This window comes from Theobroma cacao, chromosome 10, assembly GCF_000208745.1.
Source record: "Theobroma cacao cultivar B97-61/B2 chromosome 10, Criollo_cocoa_genome_V2, whole genome shotgun sequence".
In the NCBI taxonomy this organism is placed as follows: Eukaryota; Viridiplantae; Streptophyta; class Magnoliopsida; order Malvales; family Malvaceae; genus Theobroma; species Theobroma cacao.
The window spans coordinates 10510019-10527500 of NC_030859.1; the positions used below are offsets into that span (position 1 = coordinate 10510019).

General features: G+C 33.0%; 2 protein-coding genes across 4 annotated transcripts in view; one reads left to right on the forward strand and one right to left on the reverse strand.

The window, feature by feature from the left end:
- Positions 1587-14591, forward strand: LOC18586735 (probable aspartyl aminopeptidase). Of its 3 annotated transcripts, none has more exons than XM_007010267.2 (9): positions 1587-1944; positions 2381-2516; positions 2609-2881; positions 4875-5019; positions 7497-7736; positions 8703-8835; positions 11772-11953; positions 13753-13865; positions 14365-14591. In XM_007010267.2, exons 1-9 carry the CDS (start codon positions 1710-1712, stop codon positions 14468-14470), a joined length of 1563 nt encoding a protein of 520 aa, XP_007010329.2. In that variant the 5' UTR covers positions 1587-1709; the 3' UTR covers positions 14471-14591. The 3 variants fall into 3 exon arrangements, with proteins under 3 accessions (XP_007010329.2, XP_017984441.1, XP_017984440.1); XM_018128952.1 differs by lacking the exon at positions 14365-14591 and adding an exon at positions 12837-12889 and having other exon boundaries at positions 13753-13840; XM_018128951.1 differs by lacking the exon at positions 14365-14591 and adding an exon at positions 12846-12889 and having other exon boundaries at positions 13753-13840.
- LOC18586736 (protein LITTLE ZIPPER 4) overlaps positions 14511-17482 on the reverse strand; it is a 6353-nt gene continuing 3381 nt past the window's right edge. The window contains exon 2 of the mRNA XM_018128964.1: positions 14511-14910. Coding sequence (XP_017984453.1) covers positions 14671-14910 — 240 coding nt within the window. The 3' untranslated portion in view covers positions 14511-14670. The remainder of the gene's footprint in view (positions 14911-17482) is intronic.

Here is a 17482-nt window from a genome sequence, read left to right on the forward strand (position 1 = left end):
ATTAAGTAATGGGCCTAATATTATAATGTGTTATAATATTGAGGGCTTAATTGCAAAATTGAAGTTATTTTAACCTAACTATATAAGTCACCTTTTAATTATTTTCCATATGAGAGTTTTTCACAATTGAAGAAAACGTAATTTTTGTCAGAAAAAGAAAACGTTTTCTTTCATTGCCACCACTCCCTTTGTGTGAAAGAGAAAATTGCCTATGAAGCAATTTTCAAGAGAGGTTCGGCTAAGATTGTGAAAAAGAAGAAAAAGACAATTGTTGTTCTCTTTGCTAGCACAAAGTATAGTTAAAAACTTCCTACTTTGTTAAAGGTTCAAGTGCAATCGTGTGTACTATCATCGAAGGCGAAGCACTTGATTGGTTAGGGTTTGTGCTCTTTGTGTTCGTGGGATTGCTTTGAAAAGTGCCATTGTGATTACGAAATTACTTGACAAGGTAACTTTCAAAACAATAATTTATTTTGTACTTTTATGTGTTAAATATCACCAAGGTGATCCATGGGAGGAGACATGTTTTTGTTGTTTAGTTATAAAGTTTTAATTTTCTTTTCACTGCGTATTTTGAGCATACCGTCTATAGCCAAACCCATCACTTTAAACACTGGCAATGAACAACAAAACATTCTTATTTTGTACATGCTTATGTAGACCATACCATCTTAAAGATTATCTCCAAACATCAATTTTGTATCTAAGCTAAAAATGATTGTAAACAAACATAAACACTACCAATGTACATAAACAAAATCCTAATTTTGTATATGCTTATATATCTTCTACAATGTATAAAAAACCATTTCGAAAAATATATTTTCTCTATAAACTAATTCATAATATATTTTCTCTATAACCTAATTCATAATAATTATCTAACACCAAAACATATTTTTTTCTTCAATTTACCACAACAAAAAACTTTTGTTTACCTATTGAATCACATAAAAAAAAAAACTTAAAGCAAACATACAAATATAGAACCCATGCAACATGCATGGGTCCTACTCTAGGTTCATATAAATTTTAAGTCAATATCAATTTTGTTTGATGAAAAGACATATATTATTATTGATAAATTAATTTTGTATATAAAGAAATTTAACTTCTAAAACTCACACGAATATGAACTTTTTAAATTAAAATAAAATAACATAATTAGGAATAAAAATATTTAATTTATTTGTTTTGCACTTCTACATATGATCTATTTACACTTGATAAATAGATTTTACTAAGAAATTCAAAAATACTGTTATTTACCTATTTTTCTTAAAATATTTATTATTTACATACACTTTTATTATTTTTTATCATATTGTTCCGTCAATCTTTAATGTTCAAAACAAATTACGCAGTAAGTATAATAATTAATGATTATCTTAATTATTATAATTTGATATATAAAGCAAATAAATAATATATAAATTAACAAAATATATTTATTATAAAAAGTAAAATACGATTTAATTATGTTAAATTTTTAATTGTAATATCAAGTATTATAAAGCAAATAAAATATATTTATTTTACGTTTTCAATTTATCTATTAAGCCGTTTAACTATTTTTTATTTTTTGATCTTTTTGAAATAGTCAGTCGATCTGAAGGCCGGGAGGGGGAGCCAGCTCTCCAATCCCAATATATGCGTTCAAAATTAAGCAACCCATTTACAGAGGCTTGGCTTGGAAGTGAGCGGAACCCATGGCAGCGATAAGTCGAGTGCAACTCCTACACCACCCTTCATCAGTCTTCTCCAGATTACCTCATTCGCCCTCCTCCTCCTTCGCCTTCAGTCTCCGCCGCCGCAAATTCTCCAGCTCTCCTCCTCTGCTCTGCTCACTATCATCATCGTCATCATCATCATCCACGAATGCGTCCATAGTTGGAGATCTTTTGGATTATCTCAACGAATCCTGGACTCAGTTTCACGCTACTGGTTTGCTTTCATTCATTTTCTTTCTTTTATCAAAATATGAACATATACTACTGCTGTTGCAACTTCAGCTTTTGTTGATGCATTTCAAAGACCAACCAAGTATTACCTTGACTGAAGATAGTTTTGACTGTTGATTCTGCTAATGGATTTGCTACTTATTGTTATTTTCTTTTTACGGGATTATATGTTTAAGTAGGAATTACAATACTCTGAACATATTGTGACATAATAATTAGTACATCTAATTGAAGAAACTAGTTAACAAACCCATCAGCTTATAGCTGGAGAAAATATAATATAAAGTTGAGCCAAACTCATATATGGTGGGACTTGAGCATGATATAAAGGTTTTAGGGCCTCCACCTAGCCATTGAGACAAGGCCTTATGGGGTAATTAATTACCTTAGACCAAACATGCTAAGTTTCTTGTTTACAGCTGAAGCGAAACGACAGCTGATTGCTGCTGGTTTTCACTTACTAAATGAGAATGATGAGTGGGACCTTAAGCCTGGTGGACGCTACTTCTTCACTAGGAATATGTCTTGTTTGGTTGCTTTCGCCATAGGAGAAAAGTGAGTGGAACTAATTTATATCTGTTGAAAATTTTAATTTTTACCTTTTGGAGTTGAAGAAATCTTAAGGCAAGTTTGTGTTAGTTTTGCAGGTACATTGTTGGTAATGGCTTTCATGTTATTGCTGCGCATACAGACAGCCCTTGTCTCAAACTTAAACCAAAGTCAGCTTCATCCAAGTCCAATTATCTCATGCTCAATGTACAGACTTATGGAGGTGGTTTGTGGCACACTTGGTTTGATAGAGACCTAAGTGTTGCAGGAAGAGTCATAGTTAGAGCTAGTGATGGTTCATTTCTCCACAAGCTTGTCAAAGTAAAGAGACCTCTTCTACGAGTACCCACATTGGCAATTCATCTTAACCGGTCATCTACTGCTACCTTAAACAACCAATTTTATATTATGTTATATTCTGTGACCATATTGCAAATACTTTTGAGTTTTAATTAATAAAGCATTTATTGGCACTGGGTAGTGATGGTCATATTATTTCACTGTTGAAGTTGACTCTACTTTAGTCTTCGCCACCATAAGAGCACATAAATTGGATAAGGAGGAAATGGGTTTTAACTTCATAGGCTATGATGTTCTCTTCTTCTATTTGATAGAGTCTTGACTTTTATGAATGGAGCCTGCATGGGATCCTGCAAAGTCATAGGACTCATGTCTTGCTTTTTCTTGTAGTGTCATTTTTATGCTAAAGTTCCCTGTCTTGCTGATCTATAGTTTATATCATAATTTATGTTTCTTTCACTGATTTCTGTCATTTCTATTATTTGTATCACTAAAATAATTTTTGTTTGCAGATGCCGTAGAAACGTAATAAAACACCATCAAGTTCTGAATAGGATAACATTTTGAACAGATTCGTTGGTAATTTCATTCATATAATTTCTTCCTGAAATGAATTTCTATTGGGTGAGCCATAGAAACTTAATAAAACAACCTTAAAATCTTAAATAGGATAAAAATTTGGAAAGTTGAATTGGTAATTTCATCACCATATGATTTCTCCTTGAAATAACCACACAGAAATCACTAAGAACTACCCAGAGATCACTAAGAACTACCCAGAGATCACTAAGAACTGTGCACTAACTATAGCAAATGATCTGATGTATAAAATTGAAAATAACAAATTGATCAATATCATGCATGTTAAGGTATTCCATATGCTATTCAAGTGGAAAAATAACTAGATAAGAGGTAAACATGTTTAATTTGATTTCCACATTTTAATTCTAGTTAAACCAAGCCTGTGGTGGTTTGCTCCTCCCGAACCTTCCCATTATTTATTCAATTTCTAGTCAGAATCAGTCTCTCTTTTGTTTTGGGGGAGCAGAGCAGTCAAAGAATGAAACATTTGAAAACCTTACCGGCTCAGGCTTTCGTTGTTAGTTAACAATGTTATAATAGCATATCACTATGATTAAATGCTAGATTCATTGAAGCCTTTTAAATTTACCATGATGAATCGAATACTATTGTGTGATTATTCATGGTCTTATATTGTTTTGCATCTCTCTCTCTCTCTCTCTCTCTCCGTGTGTGTGTGCATGCATGCCTGCACTGATGAGATGGAACTTAATCTTCATCATTACCTTAGTTAAAATCTATTGATGTAAATTTCAATTCAAAAGCTCTTGAACTTTGAAAAGGAGAGAGAGTTGTGTCTGCATTTGGTGTTTTAGTAGCTATTTGATCTAAGGGAAGGACAAAGAAGTTAGGGCCAACTTAGGTTGATTTTGGGAAACTAACCCTCCCCCTCCCGGGAGGGACCTTTACATATAAAATATGAGGTAGACATTGTGCGTATGAGGCAACTTCCTCAGTACTGGAAAGAATAACTATTATTTTGATTTTGGATTCCAAATATTGTTGATATTATAGCACAATGAATACTTTTGCTTGATAACACCCCATAATGTTGCCTAAACACTTAAATTTTCAATTTACCATTTTCGTTCCTTTTTTTTTTTTGAAAGTAGCCACTTGCCCCAAAACTGTCTTCAAAATCATTCATACACTAACTTTTGTATAAATGGGGAATGCTATAGCTTCAGTGGTAAAATTTCAAGATTTACAGTTGCTGAAAATATTGATATTGCATAACTGTAGCAGGTAGTGAATATTTGTAAGATCAGTTTTCCAAAATTCTATTTCCTTCTCTATCTTAATAAGAAAAGGGTCAATAAAAAAGTATTGTTTGGTTCTTACCATAAGATCTTTCAAATTTCTTTTAATTTTAAATTGAATCTTTCATGCTTGTAAGATAATGGTTTTATTGGATAGATTGTCAATGCATCCTTCTCATGCATATACGTACTTATTTTTATTTTTTATCTTTTCATTGTTTAGCACAGTGAACACAGATGGATTTAAACCAAATCTAGAGACTCACCTTGTTCCACTACTTGCAACAAAACCAGAAGAAGAAGCTGCAGAACCAAAAGAGAAAAGTAGTTTGTCTTCCAAGGCTGTTCATCATCCACTACTTATGCAGGTATATGCATTTGTATTATGATCGTTACGAGCGGTTTAAGAAGTTTAAAATTGGTTTAATAATGCATTGCTATAATTATGGATTAAGCCTTACCCTTCTCTGGATCTGTTCGAAAGAAGCTCTGACAGGAAGAAGAAAGGCTTTGACATGGTGATAATATTATAGTTGCAATTATGACTGTTAACTCAAGTGTGGATGAGAAAACAAGAGGGGGTGAATTGGCATGACTTCAAAATCTTCAAAAATCAAAGTTAAAAAAATATTTATTGGTAAACAGCAATATAAGAAGTATATATGAAATTTAAGCACTAATGAACTTGAAATTAAATAAAGTAGAAAGGATAGAGAAATTAAACACAACGATATATAGAGGTCTGGTCCTCCAAGGCAACTGTGCCCTCTCCCTTAGCTTCTCTTGCTAAGGAGTTCAATCCACTAATTTCATCAAGCTTTATAAATACCTTTTAAAGGCTAAGGTATAACCTTTACACCACTACCTTTTAAGGCTAAGGCATAACCTCTAACTCTCTAATTAGGTAGAAACTCAACCTCTAAACCCCAAAGTGAGTTTCTACCAAAACTCACAAAATTCACTCAAGAAGATACCTCACTCGATTCTAGATAAGTTTTAAGGTTTTTACAAATGAATTTGCAAAAGTAAATGACCTCTAAAAGGTTGAATGTTTGCCCAATAAGTGGAAAGAAATGATTTACAAAGATTTTAATACAAGAAAAAAACTTTGAAGCTCAAGACACTTGAAATTTTTTTGAATGCTTGTGGAGGTTGAGTAAATGTTCTTTTAAAATTGTTCTCTCACCATTCAAATATGTTAGAGTGCCCTTTTTATAGCTTGAAATGATCTAGATTTGGAGCCATTCTAGAACTTTGAAGTAGAGAAATAGACATTGTGGGAGCAAAATTTGACCATTGGTTGCTAAAAGCAACTTAGAGGATCTGTCCCTTGAAGAACAATTTGCTTTAGGGAGCTTTTGTCCATGTAGGGATTGATCCCTTCTTCCAAAATTTCATATCTTTCACTTTTAAATCTTGAAAATGTTGTTTCTTTGTTTTGAATCTCTAACCATCTAAATGTGTTGGAGTGTCCTTTTTATAGCTTGAAATGATTTGGATTTGGAGCTGTTGTAGAACTCTGAAGTAGAGAACGAGATAGTGTGAGAGCCAAATTTCACCATTTGTTGCTAAAATCAACATAGAGTATCGATCCCTCGAACAAAAAATTGCTTCAGGTTGATTTTTGTCATGCAGGGATTGATTTCTTCTTCCAAAATTTCATATCTTGCACTTTTAAATCTTGAAGGTTTTGTTTTGTTTCTTTTTTCAAATTTCTTTTCCTTTACCAACCTTTTTCAATCTCAAAAGCCATTTATTTGAGAGTTATTTTAAAGCCAAAAACTTGAGATAAAAATTAAAGAAATTGTGGAGCATTATTTTTCACTTAATATTTGAGTCCAAAAATAAATATTTGCAAAGTAAAATTCTTTGGACATTCTTTTAGCTTAATTATGAAAATATTTCTTCACTTTCAATTTTTCCAAATTTTGATTTCTTAAGGAGAATGTTAGAGCTCAAGAACATTTTATTTTTAAGAAAAAGCTCTAGTCAAGTAAAGAACATACAAAGTTTTCTTTTCTCAAAAACAATACTGCTAAAATTATATTAAGTCCAAGGAAAATAATTTTTCTTGAATTTCAATTTGACTTTCATTTAAGCTCAAAGAAATAATCTTTAAAGTAAACTTTTGGCTTGAGAAATACACAAAAGTATTAAACAAATTTAGTTTGGAAACCTTACTTAACTGTTTTTATCGTTTCAAATTAATGATGAATTTAAGACTAAAAATGTCAATCCTTATGAAGAGGTTTTTTTTTTGAAAAACAGAAAAAGGAAGAAAATCATTATGGTATGACATAGATATTAGATTCACAAGGCTGCTCGGGAAAAAAAGAAATGAATCTATTAGATCCATGAAATGGGATTAAAGGTCATTGTTTAACTGCAATATAAAAGTGTGAGGCTAACAAGTGCAATGGCATGTGCTTAACTAGGAGTGGCTTTATGTGAAAATGCAAGGAGTGTCTGGAGAAACCTTCATAGGATTCTGCTTTGCTATCCCAATTTGGATGGTAGCTGTTTTTCAAGTTTTATGGATGAACCTTTTTAAAGGTTGACTATTTTATGTAATATGTTCTCGTTTAAAATGAAAAAGAGAAAGCAGTCTTTCATGATTAGACCTCGCAAATGGTTAGTCTCATCTTGTATGTGGTTGCTGCCTTGCAACATCCAGTACTATCCTATTTTTAGATTTGTTACTTGACTTTTTAATCTTAATCTTCTATGATTTTGTAATCATTAATTTCCTTATTCGTGTAAGATTAGTGTCCACCAATCTGATCTAGGTAACTAATGGAATTGATAGAACACTTGTGTTAAATCTATTTCTTACATTTGCTTGCAGATTTTGTCAGATGAGCTGTGTTGTGATGTTGATGACATAGTCAATATTGAGTTGAATATTTGTGATACCCAACCTAGCTGCCTTGGAGGCGCCAACAACGAATTTATATTCTCTGGAAGGTTAGATAACCTTGCTTCGAGTTATTGTGCTTTGAGAGCTCTGGTTGATTCATGTGGATCACCTGGTGATTTATCAAGTGAACATGCTATTCGGATGGTTGCTTTATTTGATAATGAGGAGGTAATTAGCCTTAGCTATATTTATTTTTGTATGCTTATCAAAGGAGCTTGAGCCTATTAGAATGGCTGGATTGCATGGTTTAAGGTTTAATTGTGAACATAATGCAATAACATGGCTCAAACCCAACCCTAGAGAAGCATAAATTCAACATGGTATGAATCCATTTACTCTGAAAATGAAATGAGTATTCCATCAAATTATAAAAGTCGAAGCATAAACACAAATGCTACACAATTATTGTCACAAGCATGGCTTGCAACCTGGAATTTGACACCTGCTATGAATTATCTGTTTGCATGTGCTTTACAATTATCCTCATGCTAATTTTGCTCATTAGCATGTGCATGAAATCTGAGTTGCCCTACCTAAAAGCATGCTATATGGGTAAATTTCTAATGAAATAAATCTTTTACCTGAGATTATTTCATGAGAAACCTGAATTCAACCCAAAAAAAGACTGCTTAACTCAAGTTGAAGACATCTAGACATAAAACCAAACCTTAACAATTATTGACACAGACATGACTTTTGACCTGTATTGCTTCTGCTGAGGATTTTATTCTGGATATGCTTCATCACCATGCACAATGTGTCTGTTAGCATGTGCATGCAATCTGAGTTGCACTCAGCGTAAAAATGTGCCATATAAGAAATCTGTAAGAAAGAAATCCTTACCTTTTTGTTTTTGCCTGAAAACAAGAAGAAATCTTTAGCTGAGAGAATTTCTTCTGTGATGCTTTGGAAGCTAATTTTATAAGGTTGAAGTCTATAAAAGATTGCATTACTTTTACACCTTTAAGATTATAGCAGCAAAGTGTTGTTTTAAAGTGAGCTGCTAAAACCAGATGTTTTATGTTCTCAATTAGGCATCTTTATGTGGTATTTATCCTGTAAATATGAGTCTTTTTTATGCACATCTTCCTCCCAGAATGACTCAATTACAAGGTTCTTACTTATGTTGGACAGGTAGGTTCGGATTCATTTCAAGGAGCTGGGGCACCAACGATGTTTCAGGCAATGAGACGCATTGTTGGTTCCTTAGCGAATAGTTATGGTGGTGGGAGTGCCTTTGACCGTGCAATTCGCCAATCTTTTCTTGGTATGGTTCAGCTGGAAGCCTTTAATCACATAATTGCATTTGTCATAATTAATGCTTCCGTCATAATTATGTTATCACTTTTGTTAATTATTAAAAATACTTTTTCAGCAAGTAGGCTCTTGTTTTTCCTTCCCTTCTTTAAAGGATGGTTGAAAGCTTAAGTTCTCTGCATGTCAAATATGACAAATAGAAGCCTATGCCTCCATCTCACCCTTCCCACCTTCCGTGCTTAATTACATTAATACTTTTATTGATTATTAAGAATACTTTTCAGCTAATAGGCTCTTTTTTTGCCTTCCCTTCTGTAAAGGATGGTTGAAAGCTTAAGCCCTCTTCTTGCCAAATATGAAAAATAGAAGGCTATGCTAGGCCTCCATCTCACCCTTCCCACCTTCTGTTCTTAATTGCGTTAAATACTTTTATTACTTATTAAGCGTACTTTTTCAGCAAGTAGGCTTTTTTCTCTTTTGAAAAGGATGGTTGCAAGGTCTTATCCTCTGCCTGCCAAATATGCAAAATAGGAGCCTATGCCTCCATCTTACTGTACTCAAACACACTCTTGTGAGCCTATGCCTCCATCTTATTGTATTCAAAACACATTTGTGTGGAAGTTCAAACCTTAGGGTGCGTTTGGTAATTGTACAATAACTTACTAGGGAAAATCTTTTTTGTATAAAATATTTTACAGGAAAATTTAATGTTTTTTGTTATTTGGATAAACTGTCGAAAACATTTTCTATTGTTTGGATCATTTTGTAGAAAATATTTTCCACCATCACTCAAATTTAAAAATTTTATAAATACCCAATTCTCTAATACCTGAAAATATCAATATTCATCAATTGTGGACATCCAAAACCTAATTTTCAATATTAAAAATATTATATAATAATAAATAATTAAAAATATATGCATAGATCAAAATTAATAATCCTGCATAATAAAAACATTCCACATTATAAATTAATCATCTTACAAAAATCTTATATTAAGTTCTAAGGAACAAAAATACAAATGTAAATCTTAAACTATAGATTACTGCATAGAAGGCCTCTCCAAAAAACTGCCACTGCATGCACTCCAAACAGCAATGGACACTCATTAGATTTTGTTGAAGGTGACAATGTCACAATTTTGTACATATTAATTGGTTCAACTGTCAGATGTTCCTCAATGAGTGTCAATTGACACCAAATCATCCACAATGATCAACATAATTTGCAAGGGATGGTCATTAACCTCAACATCCACTCTAAAAAGAATTGCTTATGTCTTTTAAGATAAAACTTTTTGTTTGATCTGTTTTATATCCCTTGGGTGCAACACCTCTACTTCCTGAAAATATATTCTGGAAAAGTTTTTACTTCAAAGGAAATGGACCCTTAGAGTTGCCCTCAAATCCCAAATCTTGAAAACAGGACAGGCAAGGGGCAGGTTTGAGCAACTTAGTCTGATAGAATAACAAAGGATGAAGGCATTCACACCTGAGTCTAGGCTACATAACAACAGATGTCGTTGAGCTTTAGCCATTTGAAAAGTTCTGAAGGAAGAAGCATACAAATTAGACACATCAACTGGCTCAAGTTAAGCTTGAGCTTTCACTCGAGCTTATTCAGATGTAGATCAGTCCCCTTAACATGACACTTCTTCTTTTGATCCAAAGACTACGGGTCAGAGCTTATAAGTTAACACTATTTTGAAATATGGACCAGACTGGCTGATTGTAGTCGTTGAATTGAGACAACACTGACCATTTGAAGTGGAGATCAGTTGCTTGTCTGGTCCAAGATGCGCTTTCTAAACAGACTAGTCAAGAATCATTGAAACTTGTGTTGAACCAGGTTAGACTGAATGGAACCAGTTTCAGTTCATTCAAATTAACATTTTTATATTCCAACATTTTTTTGCAAGAGGAGATTGAAACTTTCACCATTTTAATTATTGATTAATGGTCAAATCATAAAGTTAAAGGCATACTTTTGTCAAACTTTCAACCATATTTATTATATATTTAAATAAAAAATTATATTAAAAATATAATATTCTCCATCCAGTTGAAACCCCATTAAACGGGTTGAATTAGGGATTAGGCACTCAAGTGAGTTGTTTTCTGGTCTGATATGGAAACTATGTACATTGTTCTACCATTTCGATTCCAATGGCCTTTTAACTTCCCAATTTTCAGATGCTAGTAGATCAGACATTGTTCTGTGCATAACCCTGCCTAGTATCTTGAGTGATGAGAATACCAAAGGCATGCATGCCTAACTGTAAGACACAACTCACAGATTTTGACACCCTATGTCCATGATACGGTTTAACCTTCAATGTTCATGTGCTAGTAGCTCAAACCATTGTTCTTTTTTGATACAATGTATGCCAGGAAAAAAGATTAAGCCTGTGCGATTCTAGATACAGAAGCAGAAAATGTTTAAAGGACTCACCATAACTTCTGCATGCAACAACAATCAACTTCTTCTTTTATGCTGTGGTATATAATCCTTTCTTGTAGGATGAATATTACACCTACTTTTAGCTGTTTTGATGTGAATGCCAAGCTATTGCATAATATGCTTGACCTTGTATTCTTCTATCTTTGCTGGTACCAACCCTAGCTTGGGAGATATCAGGAAGTTGGAGGGTGGGGGGGGGGGCGCGGGAGAAGAAGTGAAGTTTCCAAATTAGGGTTTTACTTGGCTTTCTGAGATTAATTCTGGTAGTGGAGATAAACACATGCATATATGGTAAATATGTAATCCTACGTAAATGTTCATGCATTGATGCAAGACTGTTGCCTGGAAAAGGACAAAAAACTATCAAATTTTTGGTTGTATGGTTGAGGTTGAATTCAGTTGCTATCTCTACATATGTTGCACTTACCATCTGTTGTATCAATGTACTCTTTAATGCTTTTCTCTTAACTTGTTTCTCTATAGTATCTGCTGATATGGCCCATGGAGTTCATCCAAATTTCATGGATAAGCATGAAGAACACCATCGGCCAGAAATGCGTAAAGGTCTTGTGATCAAGCATAATGCAAACCAGCGTTATGCTACCAGTGGAGTAACAGCTTTTCTCTTCAAAGAAGTAGGAAAAATTCATAACCTTCCTACTCAGGTGACTCCATTTCCATATTATAATCAAAGGAATTACAATTGAATCAGTTCACTCATTGCTTGCTGAACAAGTACTTATGTAGGCATTCTTTTTGTTTTTTTTTTTTTGAGGTGCCTTTTTCAATGCCATGGGAAACAATTGCATGTGTTTTGCTGCACAGTAGCCTGAAAATCATTTTAAATTCTGAAGATTAACTAAGCCTCTTGATGGTCTAATTTTTCTTTCCATGTTTAAATATTACTAAAGAGATTAGAAACTTAAGTGAGGACCAGAATAGGATATTGAAAAAATCCAGCACTAGCATCATCCATCCATTTGTCTGAAAAGGAATTAAAATTAGTATGTCTTATCTTATTTGTCATATGATATTTGCATATTCCTGGGCTAGCCTTTAGGTGCCCCTCCTGTCCATGTAAAATGCTTACATTGCAAGATATTACAGTAAAAAAGCTAAAGGCAAAACTTATAAGTAGATCAGTGTCTTTAAAACTATCAGAGAAAAGGAGCTATGTCACATAATCATTGAGATGATTGATTGCCTTAATTTCTGATCCTTATGGCACATATTTGCTTTCATGTTTGTCATGGTAAACTTTTATTAAAATCCAAAATTTCATTGTTGTCATCATTGAGATATCTGATTACCAAAAGGATTGATTAAAGAGATTGATTTATAGAATCAAATTGGTATAATCTCACTCTAACCTTTCATGCATGAAAGTTTCTTTATTATGTTGCTTGAATACGAGAGAGTGCTTAACTCATTTTATAAGGCTTTTATTTGAGAGAGAGAGAGAGACTTCTTGACATACGGTAAGCTACTGCATCTGCTTTTGCCTGTTTTTTATTTTGGTTATTTATTTATTTTTTTGGGGGTGTGGAGGTGTGACAGGGTTGGTGGATGTAGAATAGAAGAGGTTTGACGTTTGGAGAAAGGTAGGTGGTTTTGAAATACAATATTACATGACTCACAAACAAATGTTAAAAGCTGCCCCTTCTGCTTTCATGTGTTTTTTATTTTTGTTAGTTATTTATTTATTTTTGGGTTGGGGGGGGGAGGCGGCGGGGGGGGGGGGTTTTGGGGTGTGGTTGACGGGGTTGGTGGATGTAGAATAGAAGAGGTTTGACTTTTGGAGAAATGTAGGATGTCACTGATATGTGAACAGATTTTAGGAGTTATATTATGCCATTTGAAAGGCAAAAGGCTAAAGGCTAATTTAATGTCTTCTGATGAGTAATTGTTTGGTGTCATTCATTTAAAGTTCCCCGTAGAAATAAATTGTTTAGGTCGTTACAGATTTGAGATATTAGTAGAGCATCATTATTTGGAAGTTACATAGCAGAGGATTATAATTTGGCTCCCCAGCCATTCATATCCAAAACTGACTCATCCAGTTAACCACTTTTTCTTGTTGGTAGCTTTGACTGAGCTAAAAAATAAATCAGATTGTCTTGGTTTTGGGTTCTTATAATAAGTGTTAGAGGATTTATGTATTCTTGTCCTACAGTCATCAATTCCTACAATTATCAGGACATGAAAAATAAGTGGATATTATTTCCAAGTGTTAATGTAATTCTTATGGATCCTGTGTCTTGGAAACATAAATTATGGTGATGGATAGTTGAGAAGTGAATCTTGGAAACATAAACTATGGTGATGGATAGTTGAGAAGTGAATATAGCAAAAAATAAGAAAACAAAAACAGTTCACAGATATGTTCACATACTTCTAGCTTTTATATATATTTTTTCTCTTTGAGCCAGTTGCTACTGCATTTTATTCTGTCCTTTCCTTGTAGGATTTTGTGGTAAGAAATGATATGGGATGCGGATCCACCATTGGTCCAATACTTGCTTCAGGAGTGGGCATACGTACTGTTGATTGTGGCATTGCTCAGCTTTCTATGCACAGGTATTAAATTCTACTATGTTTCTGAATTTATGTATTGGAGCTGCACAAATAATTCTCCTGTGAATGCATGGTAGGACTTGCAACATATAGGATTTATATATTGCTGCATTTGCCCTATTTATAAACATGTGTGACTCGAGAAATATACCTACAAGGTTTGACTTCTAAAACACATTTAACTAAATTTATTAATGTGGCCAAAAAAACATAAATTTATTCTTAACAAATCATCTATAACATGATCAACAGTTTAGTTCTGCAAGTCAAATGGCTTATTCAAGTGCACTTGGATGGCCAGTTTATCAAATGGGATTAACTAAGTGTTGCACTTTTCTTAGTAAGATCTCATACGTGTCATACCCACTTGAGGCCAAAAACTTTTATATCACTTGCTTCTGCCATCGGATAAGTTGCTGTGTTCTTTTAATGCTGCTCTGTTTTTTCGTCCTTTTCCTGTAGGTTTTAGTTTTATTCCTACTCTTGATTTGCATTTTTGCAGTGTGAGAGAAGTATGTGGGAAGGACGACATAGACATTGCTTACAAGCACTTCAAGGCATTTTACCAAATTTTCTCCAGCATAGACAGGAAGCTGATTGTGGACTAATTGTGTATTCTTAGTGTTAACGAATATTAGAGAGAGAATAGAAAGTTAAAATTATCGTGTCATTCATATTTTGGTGCTCAGAACTTCATTATTCAAATAAACCAATATTTTCTTCCTCCAATATAGAAATTGCATAGATAACAGCAGAAAGGTACCTGTGGTTAAAAATAAATGCAATGAATGCAGTCTTATGATTATGGTTACGGTTTGCTGGGGTCACTGTAGTTTGGGTTGGATGTGGAGCTAAGACAGGAGCCTTGTTCTGGATTGGAGCATCCTTTGGCTAGCTTTTGCTTCAGCTCAGACAACAAAGCCTGGTTCTCCTGGTTCAGCTGTTGAGCCTTCCTCCTCAACCTTTCGTTTTCCTTGATTATGCAGTAGTTCTGCCAATATAGCTGTGAGTTGAGTTTTTCCATCTCCGAGCTGTTTCTGTGTAGCCCCTGAAATTATATGCAACTAAAGATGATAACTTCAGATGAATAAACAGTAAGCCAAATATGACAGAACTACAATCCTGAATCATATAATAAAGCTGGAAGATAAGAGAGCAAGATTCCAGAAAACAGCTTGCATCAACATAGGAAAAAGAGATAGGTTTTAGACTATTTCTACTATTAGTTTTTCTTTATGCTATGAAGAAGAAAGGCAATTGAATTTTGATTAGGTTAGAAAGAAGATGAGAGAAACAAGACCTGGAGTCCTACAGGTAAGAGGGTTATGCAGAGCTGTGATGAAGAGAGACGAGATTAAAGCTTTTGGTATTGGTTTTTAAATACATGGTTGACTGAAAATGGGAACAAAACAAGGGTCTGAACTTCCATGGGGTATCCAAAAACAGCAAAGACCATCTGCAAAGCCCCCTTGTCTGCCTTTTTTCCAGTAGATCTTGATTATGCTGAAACTTTAACGGTTTAAAATACATGAGAGATTGAGAGAGTGGATTTGAAAAGAAGAAGAAACTTTATCGGGCTGTTAGAAGAGTGCACGTAAAAGTGGCTGGTGTATGTTATAGGTGAAAAGCAGCTGGGAAAAAGAGAGATGCTTATGGGACAAGATGAGGTATCAATGCTCAACAAGGGGAGTGATTTGCATGTGATACTCCTATTCCTCCTATATGCCTTTCTTTCTTTGTAAATGCTCTTAAAACAAGTTAAGTCGGAATCAGTCTAAATACATACAATAGATTAAAAAAAAAGACACTTGTTTATGAGTTTATCCAATTGCATATCATATCATTATACAAATTAGAAATATTGTTTAATTTACAAGTCAATTGGATATAGATTACCAAGGCTTTTTTCACTTGTTACTAATTTCAGGATTGTTGTTGCATTTTAATTATTTGTTTATTTTTAATCAGTTATTTCTCTTTATATATTCTTTTACCTTTTAGCAGCTTTTGAAATAAGGTGTGATTTAGAGATTTTATATTTAATTTTTAATATTTCATCATTTATACCAGACGTATGGATATGTACTTTGATTCAATCTACACAAATATACTAAAAAAATCTATTTTGTAATTTAAATGATCTATTATCTATAATATAACACAATGTATATAAATAGAAAAGCAAGTGTTGATAAAATATTTTTAAATTTTAAAAAATTGTTTTTTGTATTTTTTAAATGCATATATATATATATATATATGTTTATGTATATACACATATATATATTTATGTATATACATATATATATGTTTTATGTATATACATACATATATATATACATATATACAAGTGTATATATACAATGTTTTATGTATATACAAGTGTTGAAAAACATATATATATATATATATATATATACGTATGTATGTCTATAGTTTTAATAATTCTTAACATTTTTGAGTTAGCCAATTGTTGGAGTTTTTCAACAATGGGAATTGGATTAGATCGCTATTATCTTGATAGTGCAAGAGTGGATCCCAATATTTCTTTTGTTTTCAATTTAACTTTATTATGAAACCCCATATTTTTATATATGAGTAAGGTAGCGAATTAGCGTGTAACAACCCCAACTTTGATAAACACTATCTATGGTTTGTGCCATGCTACTTGATGAGTTAAAAATATGCATATGAGTATGATTATGTGTTTAAGGAGCTTGAAAGGTGAAATATTGGTCAAAATATTTGGGAACTCCCTGTACTAAGGTGTTTTCTTCAATTTAGTCTCTCTACTCAAAATCGTAACATTTTAGTCTCTTAATTTTGAAAATTGCTTCAATTTAGTCTCTCTAATATTTTTCATTTAAATTTACTGTTATAATATTACCACGTCAGCACGAAATGCCACATCACACTTTTCGAGTTTAAGCATTGACATGGCACTGCCATGTCACTGACATGCTGATGTGGCACTACCACGTCAGCATTTGATATCAAGGAGCCACATGGCACCATAATAGGTTGCCATGTGGCACTTTTATTATTCAAAACAAGACATGCTGACATGGCACTACCACGTTAGCATCGGATATCGAGGCACCACATGGCACCACAAGAGGTTACCACATGGCACTCTTATTATTCAAAACAAGACATGCTGTTATTGAGGTTCAAACCCAAGTAGGGATGTCAATGGGTGGGGTACCTGTTAATTTTGAGGTATTTGAACCCGAACCCTGTTAAAAATAAACTACTCAAACCCTATTAACTACTCGAATTTTTTTTAAAATTACTACCCTAACCCTAATACATCCTTACTACCTTATAATTACTCTAACCGTTTAAAAACTCAATTATATAAAAAAAATAGTAAAATACTATTTATGGGGACCCAATTACTCGAATCTGAATCCGTATCCATATATAATAATATTTCTCTTATATTTTCCATATAAATTACTAATAATTAAATTAATTAAAACACAAAAATAATAAAATTTAAATCTAAATAATCAAAAACAAAGATCTCAAACATAAACTTAAATAACAAAAAATATAATTTTTATAAGTTATAATTTTTTGTAATGTTAACACAAAATAGAAGTAAATATATTTATATT